At 39.7% G+C, this 22,044-nt stretch overlaps 1 protein-coding gene across 4 annotated transcripts in view; it reads left to right on the forward strand.

The window, feature by feature from the left end:
• vps13a (vacuolar protein sorting 13 homolog A) overlaps positions 1-22,044 on the forward strand; it is a 345,233-nt gene that overhangs the window by 105,335 nt on the left and 217,854 nt on the right. For all 4 annotated transcript variants that reach the window (XR_012101939.1, XM_073070330.1, XM_073070344.1 and 1 more), the window contains exons 17-24: positions 2,365-2,507; positions 7,301-7,502; positions 7,946-8,060; positions 8,825-8,961; positions 14,261-14,393; positions 18,009-18,126; positions 20,898-21,039; positions 21,279-21,363. Coding sequence is in view for 3 of the 4 variants with exons in the window: in XM_073070330.1 (XP_072926431.1) it covers positions 2,365-2,507; positions 7,301-7,502; positions 7,946-8,060; positions 8,825-8,961; positions 14,261-14,393; positions 18,009-18,126; positions 20,898-21,039; positions 21,279-21,363 (1,075 nt within the window). In the remaining variant the exon portion in view is untranslated. The remainder of the gene's footprint in view (positions 1-2,364; positions 2,508-7,300; positions 7,503-7,945; positions 8,061-8,824; positions 8,962-14,260; positions 14,394-18,008; positions 18,127-20,897; positions 21,040-21,278; positions 21,364-22,044) is intronic.

Consider the following 22,044-nt stretch of genomic DNA (forward strand, 5'->3'; position numbering starts at 1 on the left):
CTTCAAACTTTCTACATTTTCACTTGGAGTTGAACTGCATGTGCATGTAATGAGAGCTGGAAAACTCATCTTCTTCTACCTTAGGCCACAAACTTATCAATCATCCTTCATTGTATAATTTATTCCAAGAGGCCAAAGCTACAAAATATTCAAATGTGAAGTGATTTCAAGTAATCAAATTTTTGCACTGCTATAGACATATTATCCAGAATAACTTGTCAATCATCCCTGCTGTGGACCACCTGGAGGTCCAAGATGCTCTCGTTACATGCACGTGCAGTTCAACTCTTTGAGTGATAATGCAGAAAGTTTCAAGTTAATAATTCATCTCCTTCTACAGGCCACGAACTATTCAATGACCCCTGCTGTGGACCACTTCTACAAAGAAGGGATCCGTATCCTCCACGACTGCTGGACTAAGTGTGTAAATGTAGGAGGGGACTATATCGAAAAATAAATGTGCTAGGTTTTCTAAAATTGACTCCTCCTACCTTCGGCCATGAACTTATCAATCACCCCTCGTATTTGTTTTAAAGAGGAGTTGTCCAATTTATTCTCATATTTCATTCTTTGCTCTATAGCCTTGCAAATTAGACAGACAAAGTATGTCCAATTACCTTTTAGGTGGCACTTTGGTGTAACAGTAGTGATACTATCCTGTAACAACCTGGATTTGGTTCTGATATTTGCTTGTGTCACTGTGGAGTTTGCATGTGCCACCTAGGTACTTTAATTTCCTCACATCCCAAAAATGTGCTGTTTGGAAGATTAATTGGTCTCTAAATGGGTGAGACAAGAATCAGGGTGTACATTGATGGGCATGTGGAAGAGAATAGATTGCAGGGAAATAAGTTGTGGAATTGGAATGAATTCAGAGTTCGAGCCCAGTCTTTATGGACTGAATGGTATCCACTTATGCCATAAGAAAATATGGGAACATTTTAACTCCCTTTATGGGTGTATTGCATAGTTTTTTCATGCTTGAAATTTATTGTCAATATTAAGCCTGAGTACAGCAGAAGACAACATATACCTGCTGCTTGTAGAATAATACTCCTCTGCCCATATCCTAGCATATACTGTTCAAAGTGCCTATCATTCTAAAGCTTATTGAATTACATTGGCTCTGAATCTAGTAAATCAATTTTAACATACTCACCAGCATTTTGTGTGTGTTGTTTGAATTTCCATCACCTGCAGATTTTCTCGTGTTTGCTCTTAACATTCTCAACTTTGTTTTTGAGTTTCACTGAGCCTACCTCTTATTTTAGTTCCTCTATTTTAACAACCTTCCAAGATCTATGAATAACATGTTCTATCCATTTACCATCCTTAATTGTAATTTCCAACCGGTCCCTTGGTTCTGAAGCTCTGAAATTCCTCTTGAATAGACGATAGGTGCAGGAGTAGGTCATTCGGCCCTTCGAGCCAGCACCGCCATTTAATGTGATCATGGCTGATCATCCACAATCAGTACCCCGTTCCTGCCTTCTCCCCATATCCCTTGACTCCGCTATCTTTAAGAGCTCTATCTAACTCTTTCTTGAAAGCATCCAGAGAATTGGCCTCCACTGCCTACTGGGGCAGAGCATTCCATAGATCCACAACTCTCTGGGTGAAAAAGCTTTTCCTCAACTCTGTTCTAAATGGCCTACCCCTTATTCTTAAACTGTGGCCTCTGGTTCTGGGCTCCCCCAACATCAGGAACATTTTTCTTGCCTCTAGTGTGTCCAATCCCTTAATAATCATTTGTTTCAATCAGATCCCCTCTCATCCTTCTAAATTCCAGTGTATACAAGCCTAGTCGCTCCAATCTTTCAACATATGACAGTCCCGCCATCCCGGGAATTAACCTCGTGAACCTACACTGCACTCCCTCAATAGCAAGAATGTCCTTCCTCAAATTTGGAGACCAAAACTGAAGACAATACTCCAGTTTTGAGGAAGTTTTTTGGAAGTACCAGGGCCCTGTACAACTGCAGAAGGACCTCGTTGCTCCTATACTCAACTCCCCTTGTTATGACGGCCAACATGCCATTAGCTTTCTTCACTGCCTGCTGTACCTGCATGCTTACTTTCAGTGACAGATGAACAAGGATACCTAGATCTCGTTGTACTTCCCCTTTTCCTAACATGATACCATTAAGATAGTAATCTGCCTTCCTGTTCTTGCCAGCAAAGTGGATAACCTCACATTTATCCACAAGAATCTTCTCCACTCTTTAGGATCCTCCTCAAAAGTTTACCAATTTGAATATCTTGTAATGCCTTCAGCCAAAGGTGCAATAAAATACATATTATAATCAAATGTTTGGAAACTTGTTGGGAAGTTAGTAACTTTTTTTGATTGTATTAATTTCACAGTATGAGGCAGTGAAACTTTCTGTGAAGCTATTGAGTATGTCTTTGTGCATCAAAGAAGAGCTGGACAAGCCAGAGATAATGAAATTTTCTGTGATCAACTTAAGCACAAAGGTAACCCAGAGACCAGGAGCACAAGCAATTAAGTAAGTTTTACAATTCTATAACTTGTTTCATTTGAGTTTTTTTCAATATTTGAATGGAAACAGAAAATGCTGGAGCTTAAGTTGGGGAATGTAATGGAGACAAACAGTTGATGTTGCAGCTCTATGCTTTTTCCCCCTCTAAGGAATGTATATACTGCAATTCTAACAGAACATGTAGAATAATATACTGTTTAGGACAATAGCTTCTACTTTAACAATGGAAAATTAACCCTTGATGCATTCTGCTGTCACAAATAACATCCTGTGTACATCCAGTGGCCACTCTAGCTGCACCTGTTTGTTAATACGAATATCTAATCAGCCAATCATGTGGCAGCAAGTCAGTACATTAAAGCATGTAGATATGGTCAAGAAGTTAAGGTGACATCAGAATGAGGAAGAAATGTAATCTAAGTGACCTTGACGGTGGAATGATGGTTCATGCCAGAAGGGGTGGTTTGAGTATCTCAGAATCTGAAGATCTCTGGGATTTTCACACACAACAGTCTCTTGGATTTACAGAGACATGGTGCATTATTTATATAAATATAAATAGTGGCCTTACTGGTTCAAGTAGACAGTAACTCCAATAATCATTCATTAAAACAGTGGTGTGCAGAAGAGCACCGCGGAACCCAAAGCATGTTGAACTTTGAAGTGGATGGGCTACAGTAGCAGAAGTCCACAAACGTATACTCAGTGGCCACTGTATTAGGTACAGGAGGTGCCTATTAAGGTGGCCACTGAATGTATGTTGTGCAACATTTAATTTTGATTCTGATTAGATTATCAAGTCTTTTACAGAACCCAAGTATCAGTGTCTATATAACTTTAGTAAGTGGAATCCAATCTTGGGCTCTTGCAAATTTATAATATTTAATAGAATTCAACAAGATTGCTTTGTATCAAAAAGCAAACTTACAGGAACAGTATTTGCTGAGCAGCATTTGTGGAAGGAAAGGAATAATTGACAGATTGTATAAAGGAAATGGGCTGATATAATGGGGTGAGACGGGCAGGCAGGGAATAGGTGGAACCAGGTAAAGGAGGGTGGGGGGTGGAAATGATGGGGAGTTCTCACTTGTGAGACAGCAGCTGATGGATGATGGACCATAAAACTGAAAGATAGAGGAGCAGAATTAGGCCATTTGGCCCATTGAGTCTGCTCTGCCATTTCATCATGGCTGGTCCATTTTTCACCTCAGCCCAAATCTTCTGCCTCCCCCCTCCATATCCCTTGATGCACTGACCAATCAAGAATCTGTCTATCTCAGCCTTAACGCTTTAAATATGAGTAAAGACTCGGCCTCCACAGTTGCCTGTGGCAACAAATTCCATCGATTTATCACTCTCTGGCTAAAGAAATTCCTCCTTATCCCCTTTTTAAAAGGATGCCCCTCTATTTTGAGGCTGTGTCCTCTGGTCCTAGATTCTCCCACCATAGGAAACATCTTCTCATCTTCTCCACTTCCTCTGTTGAAGCCTTTCAACATGCAATAGGTAGAAACAGACAAGGAGAGAGCAATAAAAAAGGAGCAGATTGACTGAGGTGGGAGGATGGGAGTGTAGGAAGAGGCTGGAAGGTGATAAGTAAACGCCCAAGAGGAGGTTAATTGGGACCAGATAAGGGGGGAGTTGTTGAGTAGATGAAACCATATGGGAGAGAAGATAGGGGGCACATTAGGTTTACTTTGTTTGCTGGGCAGATGGAACCAGGTGAAGAAAGGTGGGTGGGGGAAGGAACCTGTATGGATCAGGAGAGAGGAAGAGCACTGGGAGCGTAAGTTACCTGAAGTTGGAAAATAAAATGTTTGTGCCTCTGGGTTGTAGATCACTCAGGCAGAAGGTGAGGTCTTGTTCTTCTCGTTTCTATTTGGCCTAAGCCTGGCAGTAGAAAAAGCCAAGGATGGAGAAGTCAACAAGAAAATGCAAAGGAGGGAGGGGGAGATGGTTGAAGTGATGCACAACTACAAGCTGTGAACAGAGTGCAGGACAGTGTCTGAGTCTACATTTGGTCCCACCAATGTAGAAGAGGCTGTATTGAGAACACTGAACACAGTCGGCAAGGATGAAGGGTTTCCATGTTATCTTTGTTTGAGCTGGAAGGGCTGTTTTGGTGGTGAGGGAAGGGGGTGTAGGAACAAGTTTTGCCATACCTATAGTTGCAGGGGTACAGATGGGATAGGATGAGGAGGACTGGCCAGGTAGGATGAGTGAAGCATGGATTCATGAAGAATGTGGGACTTGCAGAAAAGGAGAGTAAAAGAGGTGGCTGGTGGTATGCTTCCATTGCACCTGGTGGAACTGATTAATAATGATGTGCTGGAAGCATGGTTTGTTGGGGTAACCAAGGGAACTCTACCTCTGTTCTCTCCAGAGTTGGGCTGAGAACAGCATGAGATATGGAGGAAATATGAATGAAGACTCTATCAACATGATAGAGAAGAAGCCATGCTTCCTAAATAAAAAAAATAGCATTTTAGATATCCTAGAGTGGAAAGCTGCATCTTCAGAACAGATGTAGCAGAGACAGAAAATGAGAGAAGGCATGGCGTCCTTGAGAGAGACCATGTGGGAGGAGGTGCAGACATTGGTGAGTTCATAGTCCATGGGTATGTATGAGGAGGTCTCTGAGAGCTGCCATTTAGGCTCTGCAAGACAAGTAAGTTTGCCAGAAACCAATGATGATGTCCTTTTCATAGGCTTGGATGTGGATAGGGTTGATTTGAAGTGGATGGAGACCTGCACATTTGGAAAGGGTGAGGAGAATTGAAGATTGAAATCAAGTTGTGTTGTCTCAACAATGAGAAATGAAAAGGTCAAGAGAGGGTAAAGGGCCAGAATCCATCACAATACTGAGATCTTCTGTTCCTTCCATTTCCATGCTTATTTCTTTGGAGAGGTGTCCTCACGTCCTCACTCCCCACTGATGATCCCTTCTCACATCTCCAACACAATGGGAAAATGTTGGAATCGATTGTTAGGGATGTGATTTTGGGGTACTTGGATGCACATGATGAAATTGGCTGAAGTCAGCATGTTTTCCTTAAGGGAAAGTCTTGCCTAACAAACCTGTTGGAATTTTTTGAAGAAATAATAAGCAAGATAGACAAAGGAGAATCAGTGAGTGTTGTGTTCTTGGATTTTCCGAAGGTTCTTGACAATGTGCCGCACGAGGCCGTTTAACAAGTTAAGAGCCTGTGGGATTTCAGTAAAGATAGTAACATGGATGGATGATTGGCTGATTGGGAAGAGGCAAGGAGTGGGTATAAAGGGAGAGTTTTCTGAATGGCTGCCGGTGACTAGTGGTGTTCTATTGACTGATTCTTTTTACATTGCATGTTAATAAGTTTGATGATGGAATTGATGCCTTTGTGGCCCTGTTTGTGGATGATATGAAGTAGGTGGAGGGGCAGGTGATATTGAGGAAGCAGGAAGGTTACAGAAGGACTGAGACAGATTAGGAGATCGGGTAAAAATGTGGCAGATGGAATACAGTGTTGGGAAATGTATGGTCATGCATTTTAGCAGGAGAATTAAAAATGTTCTAAATGAAAATTCAAAAATCCAAGGTGCAAAGGGACTTTGGAGCTCTTGCTCAGGATTCACCAAAGGTTAATTTACAGGCTTTGGGGATCCCCTCTTCAGTCTCTGTCCTGATGGTGCCCCACCCCTGTTTACCCATTTCTGTCTCTTAACCAAGATTCACAAGCAAAATAGTCCTGGTAGACTGCTAGTTCCTTTGCCCACACTGCTGCATCATTATCACAGGCATCCAGTATTTGTGTACCTTTCCTTACTTACCCCTTAGTCACCCATGTACCCCGTCTTCCCCCAACATCCATTTTCCTTCTGAAGACACTGTATCTGCTGCCATTTTCAATAATATGACTTGGTCATAGAAGGCAGAAGGTGGTAGTGGTGAGTGTTTTGGATTGGAGATCTTTTGACATGTTGTGTGTTTCAGGAATCAGAGATGGGTCCACTGTTCTGTTATCCATTGGATGAGAATGAAGTTTTCAAGCTTAGTGAGTTTGTGGATAACAACAAATTTAGTAGTTTAGTGGACACTGAAAAAGATTATCTAGCATTACGATAAGATCAAGAAAGTGGGCCAAGAAATGGCAGATGGAATTTAATTCCGACAACTGTGAGGTATTATATTTTGGGAAGCTAAACCAGGGCAGAACTTGCACGATAAATGGTGGGTCTCTGGAGAGTGTTGTTTACCTGGGGGACGAGTATGTGGTTTTCTGCATGTAGTGATGCAATTAAATGGGAGACAGTGGAAAAGTAGAGTATTATTAATAGATGTGGAAGCTAATGACGTGTTTCTAAAAGAAAACAATATTGCCAAGAGCATTAAGTGGAAATAGAATGAATATTTGAGGTTCAGCACATTTTAATGAACCTATAACTATTACTTTTACTATCTTGATGAGGTAGATTAAACCAGAACTAAGTGAGCTTGGTTCCATTTGTGATGACACAGTCGAAAGCATTTAAAGAGGATTATGTAGTCACCTGTGATTACAGACTGAGAAAGTGTGGATTACCTATGTCACTAGTCAAATTGATCAGAGTCCTTTCAGCATTGTTTGTCTGAAATTCTTGCTCTCAAAGAAATGCTTGAAGTTCTGATTGGTTTTGTTTATCCTCAGTTAAAATCACTGTCCAAAAATTCAGCAACTGATTGCTTCAGTTGCATCAATGCTTAACATGTTGCATTCTGAAGTGACAGTTAATGTGAACATTGTTTTATATTATCATTATGAGCTGCTTTGATTTTGTAGGTTTGAAGCAATGATAAGTAGACTTGAAGTGACTGGACTTCCTTGGGAAATGCACAGACCGTTACTACTTTCTTCAGGAAATATTAAGACTGAAAGTGAAGATACTCTGCTCCAGATTATGTTTGAAACCAATCCATTAGATGAAAAAGCGGATCAGCGGATAAGGGTGGAGTCGCGTCCTCTTGAAATTGTGTATGATGCAGTGAGTGAAATGAACAGTACAATTTAAAAATATTTGTGTATTGTACAAAATACTTAATTTTTGAATACATTTTAAGGGAAAATAAATCATTCCTGAGTGCAAACATATTATGAAATTCCAGTTTTTTTGGCTGATGATGCCTGTATTTCCCTAGTGGAATTATTTGATGAAAACCTTGCTAGAAATGTGAAATAAAATGGAAAATGCTGGAAGCATTCATTAAGCCAGGTAGCATCTGTAGAAAGAGAAATGGAGTTAACAAAAGTGAAGACATGAAGTGTTGACTTTGTTTTTCTTTCCACAGAGGCTGCTTGACCAACTACTAAAGGTTTTTGGTAATTTTTATTGTATATTAAGGTAGTTGTTGTAATTCTAGCAGGTATAATAAATTGTTCAGTAGAAAAGTCTTTGGATACCTGCAATTAATATATTCATTCCAACAGAGAACTGTGAACAGTTTAGTGGATTTTTTTCGACCACCCAGTGATGTGCAGCTGGAAGAACTAACGTCAGCAACTTTGATGAAACTTGAGGAATTCCGTGATAAAACTGCAACAGGTAGATGTTAATAATCACATTCACTTGTCTTACACTTTGATGAAGAATTTTTTTTTAAAAGAGTTGACGTGCAAAAAGGAAATACCTGTAATCACAAAAAATACAGAATTTGGAGCATTGCACAGAAAATGGGGGATAAAACGGGAGTTGGGGAGCTATAAAAACACAAAATGCTGGCAGAACTCAGCAGGCCAGACAGCATCTATGGGAGGAGGTAGTGACGACATTTCGGGCCGAAACCAAAACGTCGTCACTACCTCCTCTCATAGATGCTGTCTGGCCTGCTGAGTTCTGCCAGCAATTTGTGTTTTTATTTATTTCCAGCATCTTCAGATTCACTCGAGTTGGGGAGCTATTGTTTGGTGCTTTGATCTGGACTTTGGTATGCATATCATAATTTTAGACACTGCAAATGCACAAAGCTAGAAATAAGAAATAAATTCATGAGGGTAAAAAAGCAGATGAAATGGGCACCCACACATGACATGTGAATTGTTGTTTCAAAAGATTGAAGTTATTCTCAACTTAAAATCATTGGAATTCATTCAATAGTTTAAGATCATTTATCTTATTTTTGGGGTTAATGGGATTAAGTGTTGCACGTTCAAGGTAACATGAAATTTCACATCACAGAAGAATGCATATACATACTGAATTAGAATTCTTGTGTATAGAGTATGGTACTTACTAGAATGTAGTAAAGGAGCCTCTCAATAAAGAATTCATAACCTTTTTTGCTGGTCTTCATTTTCTATTGCTTTTAGGTTTGATGTACATTATTGAGACACAGAAGGTCCTGGACTTGAAAGTTAACCTTATGGCTTCTTATATTATTGTCCCACAAAATGGTTTTTATGACAAATTTGCCAACTTACTAGTTCTTGATCTTGGTAATTTAAAGGTAAGTTTGTAAAACTGGAAACATTTTTGTCAATGTCACCAAATTAAAATCACTAGAATTTTTTTAATATTTTAATAACTGCAGGGATAATTGGAAAGGTGAGGAAATAAATGCAATCATAACATTAAGAGAAAGAACAGCATGAAAGCGTGCCCATTGGCCCATTCCATTTGTACTGTCAAACACTCATTTGCATCAATCCTATGCCAATCCCATTTTGTTCTTCACAAATTCTCATGAAGTTATGCAGATTCTACCACTCACCCACTCACTAGAGACAATTTACAGTGGTCATTTAATCTACCAGCCTGCACATTTTTGGGATATAGGGAAGAACTGGAGCATCCAGAGGAATTCCATGCAGTCACAAGGAAAATATTGATTTCTAGCACAGTAAGGCAGTGGCTCTACAATATTTATTTATCAAAACCTGTCTCCATGCAAGATTAGAAAAATATTGAGCAAAAATGCATAGAGAACTGAGGCACTAGGGGATAAAAGTAATGTAATTTTATCATAGGTTGATAAATTCATCACATTTGTATCATTTTCCTTGGATGGTTAAGGAACTTAGCAATAATTGGTCAAGTCAGGCATTGTGGTAGGAAGAGGAATATCAGAGGCTTTGATTGTTTTCTATTCTTGGGCACTACGTATTGTCAGGAACAGCAGAGAAGGCTTTCCTAGTAGAGGCTAAAATATGGCTTTCAGTCTGTGGATCCTGTTTCAATAGGTCAGGGGTTCCCAACCTGGGGTCCACAGACCCCTTGGTTAATGGTAGGGATCCATGGCAATACTGCATGACATTGACTGCAAATTCATAACACACTGATCAAAAATTAAATAATTTTAAATATGTATTTTTCTTCTCATCAGGTAACCAGTTTGATTGTTTAAAGCGGGGGTTCCCAACATTTTCTTTAATGCCATGGATCCGAACCATAAACCAAAGGGCCCATGGATCCCAGGTTGGGAACCCCTAGCTTAAAGGAATACTTCTGTTATATTATAAACTTTTCCCAACAGGTTTCATTAAAATGTTTGCTTCAGTAATGAGTCTGTTTATAGGTATCATAGACAATAGGACTATTGATGAATGTTTAACCTGTAGTGCATATAGATTTTCAAAGGAAACTGGTTAACTACTTGTGACTCAGATTTTGTTTCAGTTGTTAAATTATATTTACAGAAGTGTGCAAAGTCATAATGCAGTTTCTCAATTGCTGTAACACTTCAGTGGGATTATTTCATATCCATACTTAAAAGTTCAAAGTAAATTTATTATGAAAGTGCATAGATATCACCATATACAACCTTGAAATTTGTTTTCTTGTGGGCATACGCAATAAATCCAATAACTGTAATAGAATCAATGAAAAATTGCGCCTTAAAGGGTGGACTGCCAGTGTGCAAAAGCCAAAAAACTGTGCAAGTACAAAAGAAAATGAAAGAAATAATGATAATATATATATAAGTAATTAATATTGAGAACATGAGAATTTGAAAGTTGGTTAAGGTTTCCAACAACTGAAAGAGATAAACTCTTCGTGGATTGAAGAGTGACTTGAAAGTTGCCCTTGCTTGACTAGTATTTGTATGAATGGTGCCCTGCCCATCTACTGTTTATAATCATACTGTATCCAGTTAGTATTGCACTATTTCTTGCATGCTGCTTTGTTGTAAGTTGAGGATACTAGAAGTGTGTCCAGAATTATCTCCTTTAAGTATAATCATGTTTCTTATGATAGTTGATAGTGGTCTTGCTGTATATTTCAAAAACCTTACAACTTTTTCAAATTTTCAACTCCTTTTTCCCTCGTAGACCATGCTTCAATATTGAGTAGCTTGACATCAGATTCTGGGAATTCACTTGCCATATTAAAGTTCGAAGTAAATTTATTATCAAATTACATACAAGGGGTGATTGATAAGTTTGTGGCCGAAGGTAGAAGGAGTTAATTTTAGAAAACCTAGCACATTTATTTTTCAACATAGTCCCCTCCAACTTGTACACACTTAGTCCAGCGGTCATGGAGCATATGGGTCCGTTCTTTGTAGAAGTGGTCCACAGCAGGGGTGATTGATAAGTTCATGGCCTAAGGTAGAAGGAGATGAGTTATACAGCTCTCATTACATGCAGTTCAACTCTGAGTGAAAATGATTTATTAACCCTCTCAACCCCATTCTCCTGCATTCTTCCGGTAACTTTTGATGCCCTGACTAACTAAGAACCTATCAACCCCTGCTTTAAATATACTCCATAACTTGGCCCCCACAACTGTCCATAGCAATGAATTTTTAGAACCACATGGCTAAAGAAATTCCTCTCATCTCTGTTCTAAATGGACATCCCTCTATTCTGAGGCTGTGTCCTCTGGTCCTGGACTTGCCCTCAATAGGAAATATCCTCTGCACATCTACTCTGTCTAGGCCTTTCAGTATTCAGTAGGTTTCATTGAGATCTCTAACTCCCCCCCCCCCCCCCCACCCCCATTTTCTAACTTCAGCAAGTACTGGCCCTGAACCATCAAAAATTTCTTATGTTAACCCTTTCATTACTGAAATCATTCACGTGAACCTCCTCTGGACCCTCTCCACTGACACTACATCTTTTCTTAGATAAGGTGCTTGAAACTATTCACAATGCCTCAAGTAAGGTCTGACTGATGCCTCATAGAGCCTCAGCATCACATCCTTCCTCTTATGTTCTAGTACTCTTGAAATAAATGTGAACATTGCATTTGTCTTCCTTCCCACTGACAAAACCTGCATGTTAATCTTTAAGGAGTCCTGTGCAAGGACTCCCAAATTCATTCCACCTCTGATTTTTGAATTTTCTCCCCATTTAGAAAATAGTCTACACTTTTAATCTCTGTTTAAAAAAAATCATGACCATACCCTTCCCTATGCTACGTTCCATCTGCGACAACTTTGTCCATTCCCTATCTGTCCTAAGTCCTCCTGCAGACTCATTGTTTCTTCAATACTACTTTGAAAAAGTCAAGAGTCCTTGTAAGTGCGTCCATACTGTAGGTTGTGGGAACAGTTTAGTGTTTGGGTGAGTGAAGATATCCCCTCTGGTTTAAGAGCCTGCTGGTTGAGGGGTAATAACAGTCTTTGAACCTGTGGTGTGGGTCCTGAGGCTCGTGTACCTTCCTGACGGCAGCAGCGAGAAGAGGGGATGGCTTGCATTGTGGGGGTGTTTGACGATGGATGCTGTTTTCCTGCGATGGTACTCTGTATAGCTATGCTCGATGGTGAGGAGGGCTTCATTTGCGATGAACTGTTCTATATCCACTACTTTTTGCAGGCTTTTCTATTCAAGGGCATTGGTATTTCCATGCCAGGCTGTGATTCAACCAGTCAGTATACTTTCCATTGCACATCTATAGACATTTGTCAATGTTTTAGACATGTCAAATCTTATAAACTTCAAAGAAACTAAAGGTTCTGTCTTGCTTTCTTTGTAATGGCACTTAACGTGCTGAAAACAGGGCTGATCCTCTGAGATAATACTGAGGAATTTAAAGTTGAAGGACCCCGCCCCACACCTCTGATCCCCTGATGACAATTGGCTTATGGACCTTCAGTTTCATACTCCTGAAGTCATTAATCAGCTCCTTGGTCTTGCTGACATTGAGTAAGAGGTGGTTGTTGTGGCACCACTCAGCCAGATTTCAATCTCCCTTTTAATATGCTGATTCATAACCACCTTTGATTCAGCCAATGACAGTGGTGTGATCAGCAAAAATTATAACAATTCTGGTGACTTTCCTCTTGTTGCTCTAGTACCTTCTATCATGGTACCTTCATGACCCTACTTTTTAAATATGTTATAATGATTAGGCTAAGGGTCTTTATTTGGAATATTTGTGATTTTTTTTTTCAGTTTCAGTCTGAATCATATATGGATAGTTTGGTCTTTAGCAGTCTTAAGATTTAAAATGTTCAGCAAAAATTGTGCTTTTCCATCTTTCATCTGTTACGTACCCCGTAACTGGGTGTCTGACCAGCAGAGAAAGAAGAATCTGTTGGAGTCTGTTGGTACCAAACTAAAGGTGTATTAGTAAACTACACAATACAATATCAAAAATGCAAAAATACATATAAAACAAGTTAGCAGTAATAAACCTAAAAGTGTAGGAATAATAATAATCAATCATAAACAAGCTCTATCGATGTCTAGGGGTAAATGAAATGTCATAGAAAAGTATAAAGTTCAGTTCGGTTCATGCGTGCTGAGGTAATTATGGTTGATGTGTTGTAATCGTTGTAGAGAGAGGAAGAGAGAGAGAGAGAGCGAGCGAGAGGTAACAGCTACAGCAGCCAAACCTTCCTTTGCTTTCTTAATCCATCGTATCGTTGTGGTCATTCAGTTATGACCCCTCTGGTCTTCAGCTAGACCGTTCTTCTGTGGTGGACTCGTCACTCTGGCATGAGTGGACACACACACAAGTCCCCACCAGCCCTGCTGTAACACTGTGAGCTTTACTGACCAATCTCCTCGTTTGGTCTTTGAAGCCCCCACCTTTCTGTGGGTTCCCAACACTCAGTCAGTGTCCACGGGTGTGTCTGAAGGGTGTCTCTCCAGACCTGTCTTTTATCTCCACTCACGGGGTCTCAGCTATCCATCAACTCTGAACAACCGTGTCCATCAAATCAGGCCACTCCTGCTATCTCCTGAGGAATGTTAACGAGCAAGGTACAGTCCTTGTAGTAGAAAGTAAATAATCCAGGAAGAGTCATAATACAGTTAATCAACAGTCTCTCTCCCCCCCTTTTATCTTTAGCAAATGTTCTTGCCTGGGCTTTATCTCTCTCTCATGAGCAGCATAACAACAGCAATAGTTTGTAGTTCTCAGGAGGGGGGTTGGGAATGGTTAACTCTGCACCCCATTGTCCATCAGGTCTGTTCATCACTCATAACACATCTTTCAGTTCTGAGTATTCTGTTTCGACTGACTGCTCAATGGACATTCATTTGCTGAAGGCAGGTATCCATTTGAAGTAACAGCTAGACTTGGATGAAAGTCAGTTCTTGCCATCAAAATGAGTAAATAGTTTTGGAGAGATTCAGGGCCTGATGTGAACGAGCATTGTCGCATCAGCTCCAGCTGCAAATTCAGTGCCAATTAAAGTTGCGGCTTTATTTCATACAGATTTACATATTTAAGCAGTTTCATTTGAGTTTACTTGGCTAAGTGCATTTTATTATGATTTGGTTTTTTCCCCTTCTATATCCAGATAGGATAATTCTTCATGTTGCTAAAAATGCAATCATAATTTTCATCTTTCTCAGATGGTCAGTAAAAGTCGTGCAAATCTGCCACAAATCACAGCTGGAGAAAGCAGATTGGAGGATATCATGGCCAGAGCCTATGACTGTTTTGATGTACAGCTGAGTAGTGTTCAACTTCTCTATGCTGAACCAGGTATGTATTTGCTTAAATGTACTGGATAAAGACTGCAAAATTGTTATCTAATTATTTTTGTAACTAAGGGATATATTTATGAACTTGTTACATATGTTGAGTGATAATTAGCTGCCATAGTTTATTCATTAGTTTGAGAGAGCCATGGTTTTCAAGAAATATTGGAAATGTGGTTCGGAAAAAGATATCTACAATAAATATAGGCAGCATGGAGTAAATGAGGTGCTTGAGGAATATAAAGAATGTAAAAAGAATCTTGAGAAAGAAATTAGAAAAGCTAAAAGAAAATACGAGGTTGCTTTGGCAAATAAGCTAAAAATAAATCCAAAGGGTTTCTACAGTTACATTAATAGCAAAAGGATAGTGAGGGATAAAATTGGTTCCTTAGAGAATCAGAGTGGACAGCTATGTGCGGAGCCAAAGGAGATGGGGGAGATTTTGAACAATTTCTTTTCTTCGGTATTCACTAAGGAGAAGGATATTGAATTGTGTAAGGTAAGGGAAACAAGTAGGGTAATTATGGAAACTATGATGATTAAAGAGGAGGAAGTACTGGAGCTTTTTAAAAAAATTTTTTTTATTAGTTTTTCAAAACATTTTACAAAATTAAAAACCCCAAATCCCAATGAGGAGCATTACTACAGTGCAAGATTAAGCATACAATAACAATATGCTACAAAGGAAGAGAATTTAACAAAAAAGCACCTAAATTAAAGACAAGTGAGCTTAGTGTCCTCCCCAAGCCCCACAACACAAGAAAAAAACAACAACAACTCCAGACCAACCACCACACAATATAGAGAGTATAAGTCCGGACAGTCAAACTCCCAGACTGTGAATACACTTAGCAACAGAGGATAATAATACCTACTACCAGAAGAAAAAAGGAGCTGAAAGCAAGGGACCGAAAAGAAGAGAAAAAACAAGAAAAAAAAAACCCTAGTCAAGAGGAAGGTTATGAAAGTACTCGATAAAAGGTCCCCAGACCTTATGGAACTTTAGATCCGAATTAAGAACTGAATAATGAATTTTTTTGAGGTCCAAGCAGGCCATAATGTCGTTAAGCCATTGAGCATGAGTGGGCGGGGCAACATCTCTCCATCTAAGGAGGATCAAGCGTCTCGCCAGGAGAGAGGCAAAGGATAGTATTCGGCATTTGGTCGGATCCAGACATAAATCTGTCTCGCCCCAAAAACCGAACAGAGCAATTAAGGGGTTAGGTTCTAGGTGCTGATTCAGAATACCCGATAATGTAGTGAAGACATCTTTCCAGAATTTCTCCAAGCTAGGACAGAACCAGTACATATGGATGAGAGAGGCCACGCCCCTCTTGCATTTATCACAGAGCGGACTAATGCCAGGGTAGAATCGAGATAGTTTAGATTTAGACATATGGGCTCTATGAACAATCTTAAACTGTAAAAGGCAATGGCGAGCACAAAGGGAGGTTGAGTTAACCGATTTGAGAACTGAGTCCCAGCTCTCCTCGGATAAGGAGATATTTAAATCCTGCTCCCAGGCCATTTTAATTTTTATCCACAGGGGCCCGTCGTAAGGCTGCTAGTTTATCTCGGATAATTGATATTAAACCTTTACCTAGTGGATTAATGGAAAGAAATAGGTCCATAGCATTTTTCGCAGGCATTTCAGGAAAGTTAGGAATTAAAGGAGCAGTAAAGTGTCGGATTTGGAGATATCTGAAAAAGTGAGCATTAGGCAGGTTGAACTTAACGGAGAGCTGCTGAAAAGAAGCGAAGCGATTATCAATGAAGAGATCTTCAAAATGTCTAATGCCCTTCCTGTACCAAACATGGAATGCTGAATCGTACGTAGTAAGTAAAAAAAGGTGATTATGTGCGACAGGGCTAGAAACGGAAAACCCCTGGAAACCATAGCATTTCCTGAACTGAGCCCATACTGGAGCTTTTAAGGAATATAAAAGTGGATAAATCTCTGGGTCCTGACAGGATATTCCCTCGGACCTTGAGGGAGGTTAGTGTAGAAGTAGCAGGGTCTCTGACAGAAATATTTCAAATGTCATTAGAAACAGGGATGGTACCGGAGGATTGGTGTATTGCTCATGCGGTTCCATTGTTTAAAAAGGGTTCTAAGAGTAAACCTAGCAATTAAGTTTGACGTCAATGATGGGTAAATTAATGGAAAGTATTCTTAGAGATGGTATATTTAATTATTTGGATAGGCAGGGTCTGATTAGGAATAGTCAACATGGATTTGTGCGTGGAAGGTCATGTTTGACAAATCTTATTGAATTTTTTGAAGAGGTTACTAGGAAAGTTGACAAGGGTAAAGCAGTGGATGTTGTCTATATGGATTTCAGTAAGGCCTTTGACAAGGTTTCACACGGAAGGTTAGCTAGAAAGGTTCAATCGTTAGGTATTAATATTGAAGTAGTAAAATGGATTCAACGGGCTGGATGGGAGATGCCGGAGAGTAGTGGTGGATAACTGTTTGTCAGGTTGGAGGCCAGTGACTAGTGGTATGCCTCAGGGATCTGTACTGGGTCCAATGTGGTTTGTCATATACATTAATGATCTGGATGATGGGGTGGTAAATTGGATTAGTAAGTATGCAGATGATACTAAGATAGGTGGCATTGTGGATAATGAAGTAGGTTTTCAAGGCTTGCAGAGAGATTTAGGCCAGTTAGAAGAGTGGGCTGAATGATGGCAGATGGAGTTTAATGCTGATAAGTGTGAGGTGCTACATTTTGGTAGGAATAATCAAAATAGGACGTACATGGTAAATGGTAGGGCATTGAGGAATGCAGTAGAACAGTGATCTAGGAATAATGGTGCATAGTTCCTTGAAGGTGGAATCTCATGTGGATAGGGTGGTGAAGAAAGCTTTTGGTATGCTGGCCTTTATAAATCAGAGCATTGAGTATAGGAGTTGGATATAATGTTAAAATTGTACAAGGCATTGGTGAGGCCAAATTTGGAGTATTGTGTACAGTTCTGATCACTGAATTATAGGAAAGATGTCAACAAATTAGAGAGAGTACAGAGAAGATTTACTAGAATGTTACCTGGGTTTCAGCACCTAAGTTATTGAGAAAGGTTGAGCAAGTTAGGTCTTTATTCTTTGGGGCATAGAAGGATGAGGGGGGACTTGATAGAGGTATTTAAAATTATGAGGGGGATAGATAGAGTTTACGTGGATAGGCTTTTTCCATTGAGAGTAGGGGAGATTCAAACAGGATGTGATTTGAGAGTTAGGGGGCAAAAGTTTAAGGGTAACACGGGGGGGGGGAATTTCTTTTACTCAGATAGTGGTAGCTGTGTGGTATGAGCTTCCAGTAGAAGTGGTAGAGGCAGGTTCGATATTGTCATTTAAAGTAAAATTGGATAGGTATATGGACAGGAAAGGAATGGAGGGTTTATGGACTGAGTGCAGGTCGGTGGGACTAGGTGAGAGTAAGCGTTTGGCACAGACTAGAAGGGCCGAGATGGCCTGTTTCCATGTTGTAATGGTAATATGGTTAATTTTGAACTAGTTGGGTATTAAGTTTGATAAACTTTGAATTTCACTCTCAGGGAAAAGTTATCACAATTATTGAGGTTAAAGATGAACTTATTGAAATTTGTTTTGATTTAGAGGAGGACTGGAAGACAGCTCGAAAAATAAAAGAATCCTCTCAGCACATCCTGCAACCCATGGATTTAAAACTTGAATTGTGTAGAGCAATGGTGGCCTCTGATGCAAGAATGCCAAAGTACGTATGTATTTATTCATTTAAATGAAAGCTGAATAACAGATATCTTATGTCACTGGCCCAAGCAATCCTGGAAGAGGTAACAGCTGCCCTTTCACCACCTCCCATGCCAACAATCAAGGACCCAAATAGTTTTTCCAACTGAAGAAGCAATGCAATTGAACTCGCCAGTGACAATGTAGATTCTTTGACATTGGAGTAATCAAAGCCAATGGAGTGATTGCTTTGTGGTGCATCTTTGTTCAGTTCAGAAGGGTGATCCTGAACTTCTGTTACCTGGCACTTAAATTCTCCATTCTGACCTATTCTGCACTGTTACAAGGCCCAATATCACTTGAGCAACAAGATCTCATCTTCTATCTAAGTACATTACATACTAATGACACTGTATATTAATGATTTGGATATAATTAAATGTATGATCTCTTGTGTACCAGAGTATCAGCTTGGAGTTTTGAGGACTGAAAGCATCTGAGTCTTCTGACTCATTGATGCAAGAAAAGTCCTCCATATAAAATGCAGAAAATCTTGCAGAGCCATGGGCACCTGCATGGGCTCCATTTATGCCTGCCTTTTCGTTGGTTATGTAGATCAGTCTATGTTCCAAGCCTTCCCTGATAATGCTCCCTAATTCTTCCTTCACTGCATTGATGCTGTTTCATGCACCCATGCTGAAATCGTAACTTTCATCAGTTTTGCCTCCATCTTACACCCTGACCTTAAATTCACTTAGTCCATTTCTGGCACCTCGCTCTGCTTTCTCATTCTCTGAAGACAATCTGTCTACCAACATCTTTTATAAACCTACTGATTCCCATGACTTCCTATGCTGTCATCTGTAAAAACACTGTTCCCTTTTCTCACTTCCTTTGTCTTCACCATATCTGTAGACAGGACGAGGCTTTACTTTCCAGGTTATCAGAGATGTCCTCCTTCAAAGAATAGGGTTTCCCTTCTTCCACAAACAAGCGAAAATCTGCAGATGCTGGAAATCTGAGCAACATGCCCAAAATGATAAAGGAACTCAGCAAGCAAGGCAGCATCTATGGGAAAAAATACAGTAGTCATTTTGGGCCGAAACTCTTCGGTAGGACTGGAGAAAAAATGCTGAGGAGTAGATTTGAAAGGTGGGGAGAGGGGAGAGAGAACACCAGGCGATAGGTGTAACTTGGAGGGGGAGGGATGAAGCAAAGAGCTAGAAAGTCGATTGGTGAAAGAGATAGAAGGCCATGGAAGGTGGGGGAAGGAAGAGGAGCACCAGAGTGGGGTGATGGATAGGCAAGAAAATAATACGCAAGAGGGACAAGGGGATGGGAAATGGTGAAGGTGGGGTGGGGGACAGGCATTACTGGAAGTTTGAGAAATCTATGTTCATGCCAACAGGTTGGAGGCTACCCTAGCGGAGTATAAGGTGTTATTCCTCCAACCTAAGTGTGGCTGTATCCCGACAGTGGAGGAGGCCATGGATGGACATATCAGAATGGGATATCTTCCACCATTGATTTTGCCTTAACAGTGATAGTGTTCTTCTTGTCCTCACTTAGCACACCATGAGCATCTGCATCGTTCTCCACAGCTTGTGCCATCTCCAAAGGAATCCTACCACCAAATACATCATTGCCTCCCCCCCCCGCCACTCTCCACTTTCCACAGGGATCGTTCCCTCCATGATTCCCTGTCCTTCCCCACTAATCTCCCTCCTGACAATTATCCTTCCAAGGAGTCAAAGTGCTACACTTGCCCATTCACTTCCTCCTTTAGCTCCATTCAGGGCTCCAAACAGTACATCCAGGTGAAGCAACACTTCACCCGTGAATCTTTTGGGGTCATGTATTACATCCGGCACTCCCAATGCAGTCCAATAAGACTCATTGTATATTGGGGGACCACTTTGTCAAGCACCTCCACTCCATTCTAAAAGTGCAATTTCCTGGTGGCCAACTATTTCAGTTTCTGTTCCCATTTCCATTCAGACATGTTATTCCATAGCTGCTTCTTGTGCCACAATAAGGCCACTCTCCGGATGGAGGAACAACATCTCATATTCTGTCTGGGTGGCCTCCAATCTGGTGGCATGAACATTGAATGGTTCTTCTGGTAATTTTTTCCCCCTTTTCCTTTCCTTCTTCTATTTCCCACTCTGGCCTCTTAACTCTTCTTACTTGGCTATCACTTTGCCCTGGTCTCTTTCCTCCATCCCTTTCTCCCAAGGTCCACTCTCTTATCCTATCAGATTCCTTCCTCTTCCATCTACTTAATTTCACTTATGTCCTTCTAAATATTCTCCATCCGCTACATACACCTTTTTTTTATTCTAGCGTCTTCCCCCATCCTTTGCAACCCGTAAAAAGTGTCTTGACCTGAAATGTCAATTGTTTATTCATTTCCATAAATGCTGCCTGACCTTCTGAGTTCTCCAGCATTTTGTGTGTTGCAGAATGTTCTTTTGGTTCTGATTGTATTCTCATTTCATTTGGACATTCCCTTGTTACAATTAAGTTAATTGACCAGAACATCAAACAATGCTCAAAATGCAACCTAACCAAAGGTTCATATAATTTCTAACTTAAACTTTAGAATGCTGCAGTAATTATTTTTTGATTATTTTCAACCAAAATTGAACTGTACAAATGCCTTTAGATCTTTCAACTAGAGAACTAAACAATATTTTTGAAACATTAGAATCTACTATCATTTTAAACAGTGTTTTTCCCAGAACTGTTTTAAGTTTTTCCTGTTATGCTAATGCATTGTTTATTTTCTTGAAACAGATTTAAAGTTTATGGTGGGCTTGCTTTACTGTCTGTTCGCATCTCAGACCAAAAGCTTAGAGGAGTTTTAGGCTTGATAGATAGCATTCCTAGACCAGAAAGTCGTTCACCACCACAACAGCCATCTTTAAAATCCAGACAGGTAAGCTTGAATTATTATCAATGGAATTGAAATTCTGTAAATTGCTGATGGTCTGTTCATGAAATGTGCTATTTTTGACAAGCTTTCCTGTTATGATAATTGTAAAATATCATTCTGAAGTGAATGATGTAGGGGAGAAAAGCTAACCAATGCTTTTTCTCCAAGATTTACCTGACATTTTAAATAATATAACTCATGCTTGATTGATTTTTTTCTGAATATAATCAATTTAAATACAGAAACTGTCTCCTGATATGACACCACAGTCTGTGCAAAAAAGAGCACTACGTAAGGATCTGTACTCTTCTGTTCTCAGTATGACAGGTGAGATTTGCTGAAATACTTGGGGGGGGGGGGGGGGAAATATTGCTTTTCACTGTACACTGGATACCAAACAGGCTGTTTGCCTAAAGCTATTAAGCAATCTAATTTCATCATATTTTTTTTAAAATCTCAATTGTTTCAATGTCTATAAACTTCTGGTATGTTGCAGTCAGTATTCTGATATTCACAGCATAATGAAAGCTGAACCAAATTCCCTTTCACTGTGAACATTAGTTACTTCATTTTGGTCATTGGTGAGATTGCCTATTAAATCTTCATCCATAATAACTATAGCACATTTTATAGTTGTCTCCAAACTGTCCTAAAAATGTTTAATTATAGTTAGCTAACTAACGAATTACTGCTGGACCTTCAAGCATAACTTTATTTAGATGGTTACTTTAAACACAATATCCACTATACTGTATGAATCTTAAGTTTTAATTAAATTGCCACAATACAGATGATTACATTCTGCACCTTGAATATTTTTGATTACTTGTGCATTCATTTTGTTAATAAACCACTTGATTTTATCTGTCATTTGTTCATCTTCATCTTTTGCTTCTCTTCTGACCTACACCATGCTTATGGTTTGGAACAATGAATTATTTGCACTCATCTGTTCTTGAGTTAGATTGAGCATTTTAATTTCAATCACATCAGGATCCATTCATCTTG

Source organism: Hemitrygon akajei, chromosome 2 (genome assembly GCF_048418815.1).
Source record: "Hemitrygon akajei chromosome 2, sHemAka1.3, whole genome shotgun sequence".
Classification (NCBI taxonomy): Eukaryota; Metazoa; Chordata; class Chondrichthyes; order Myliobatiformes; family Dasyatidae; genus Hemitrygon; species Hemitrygon akajei.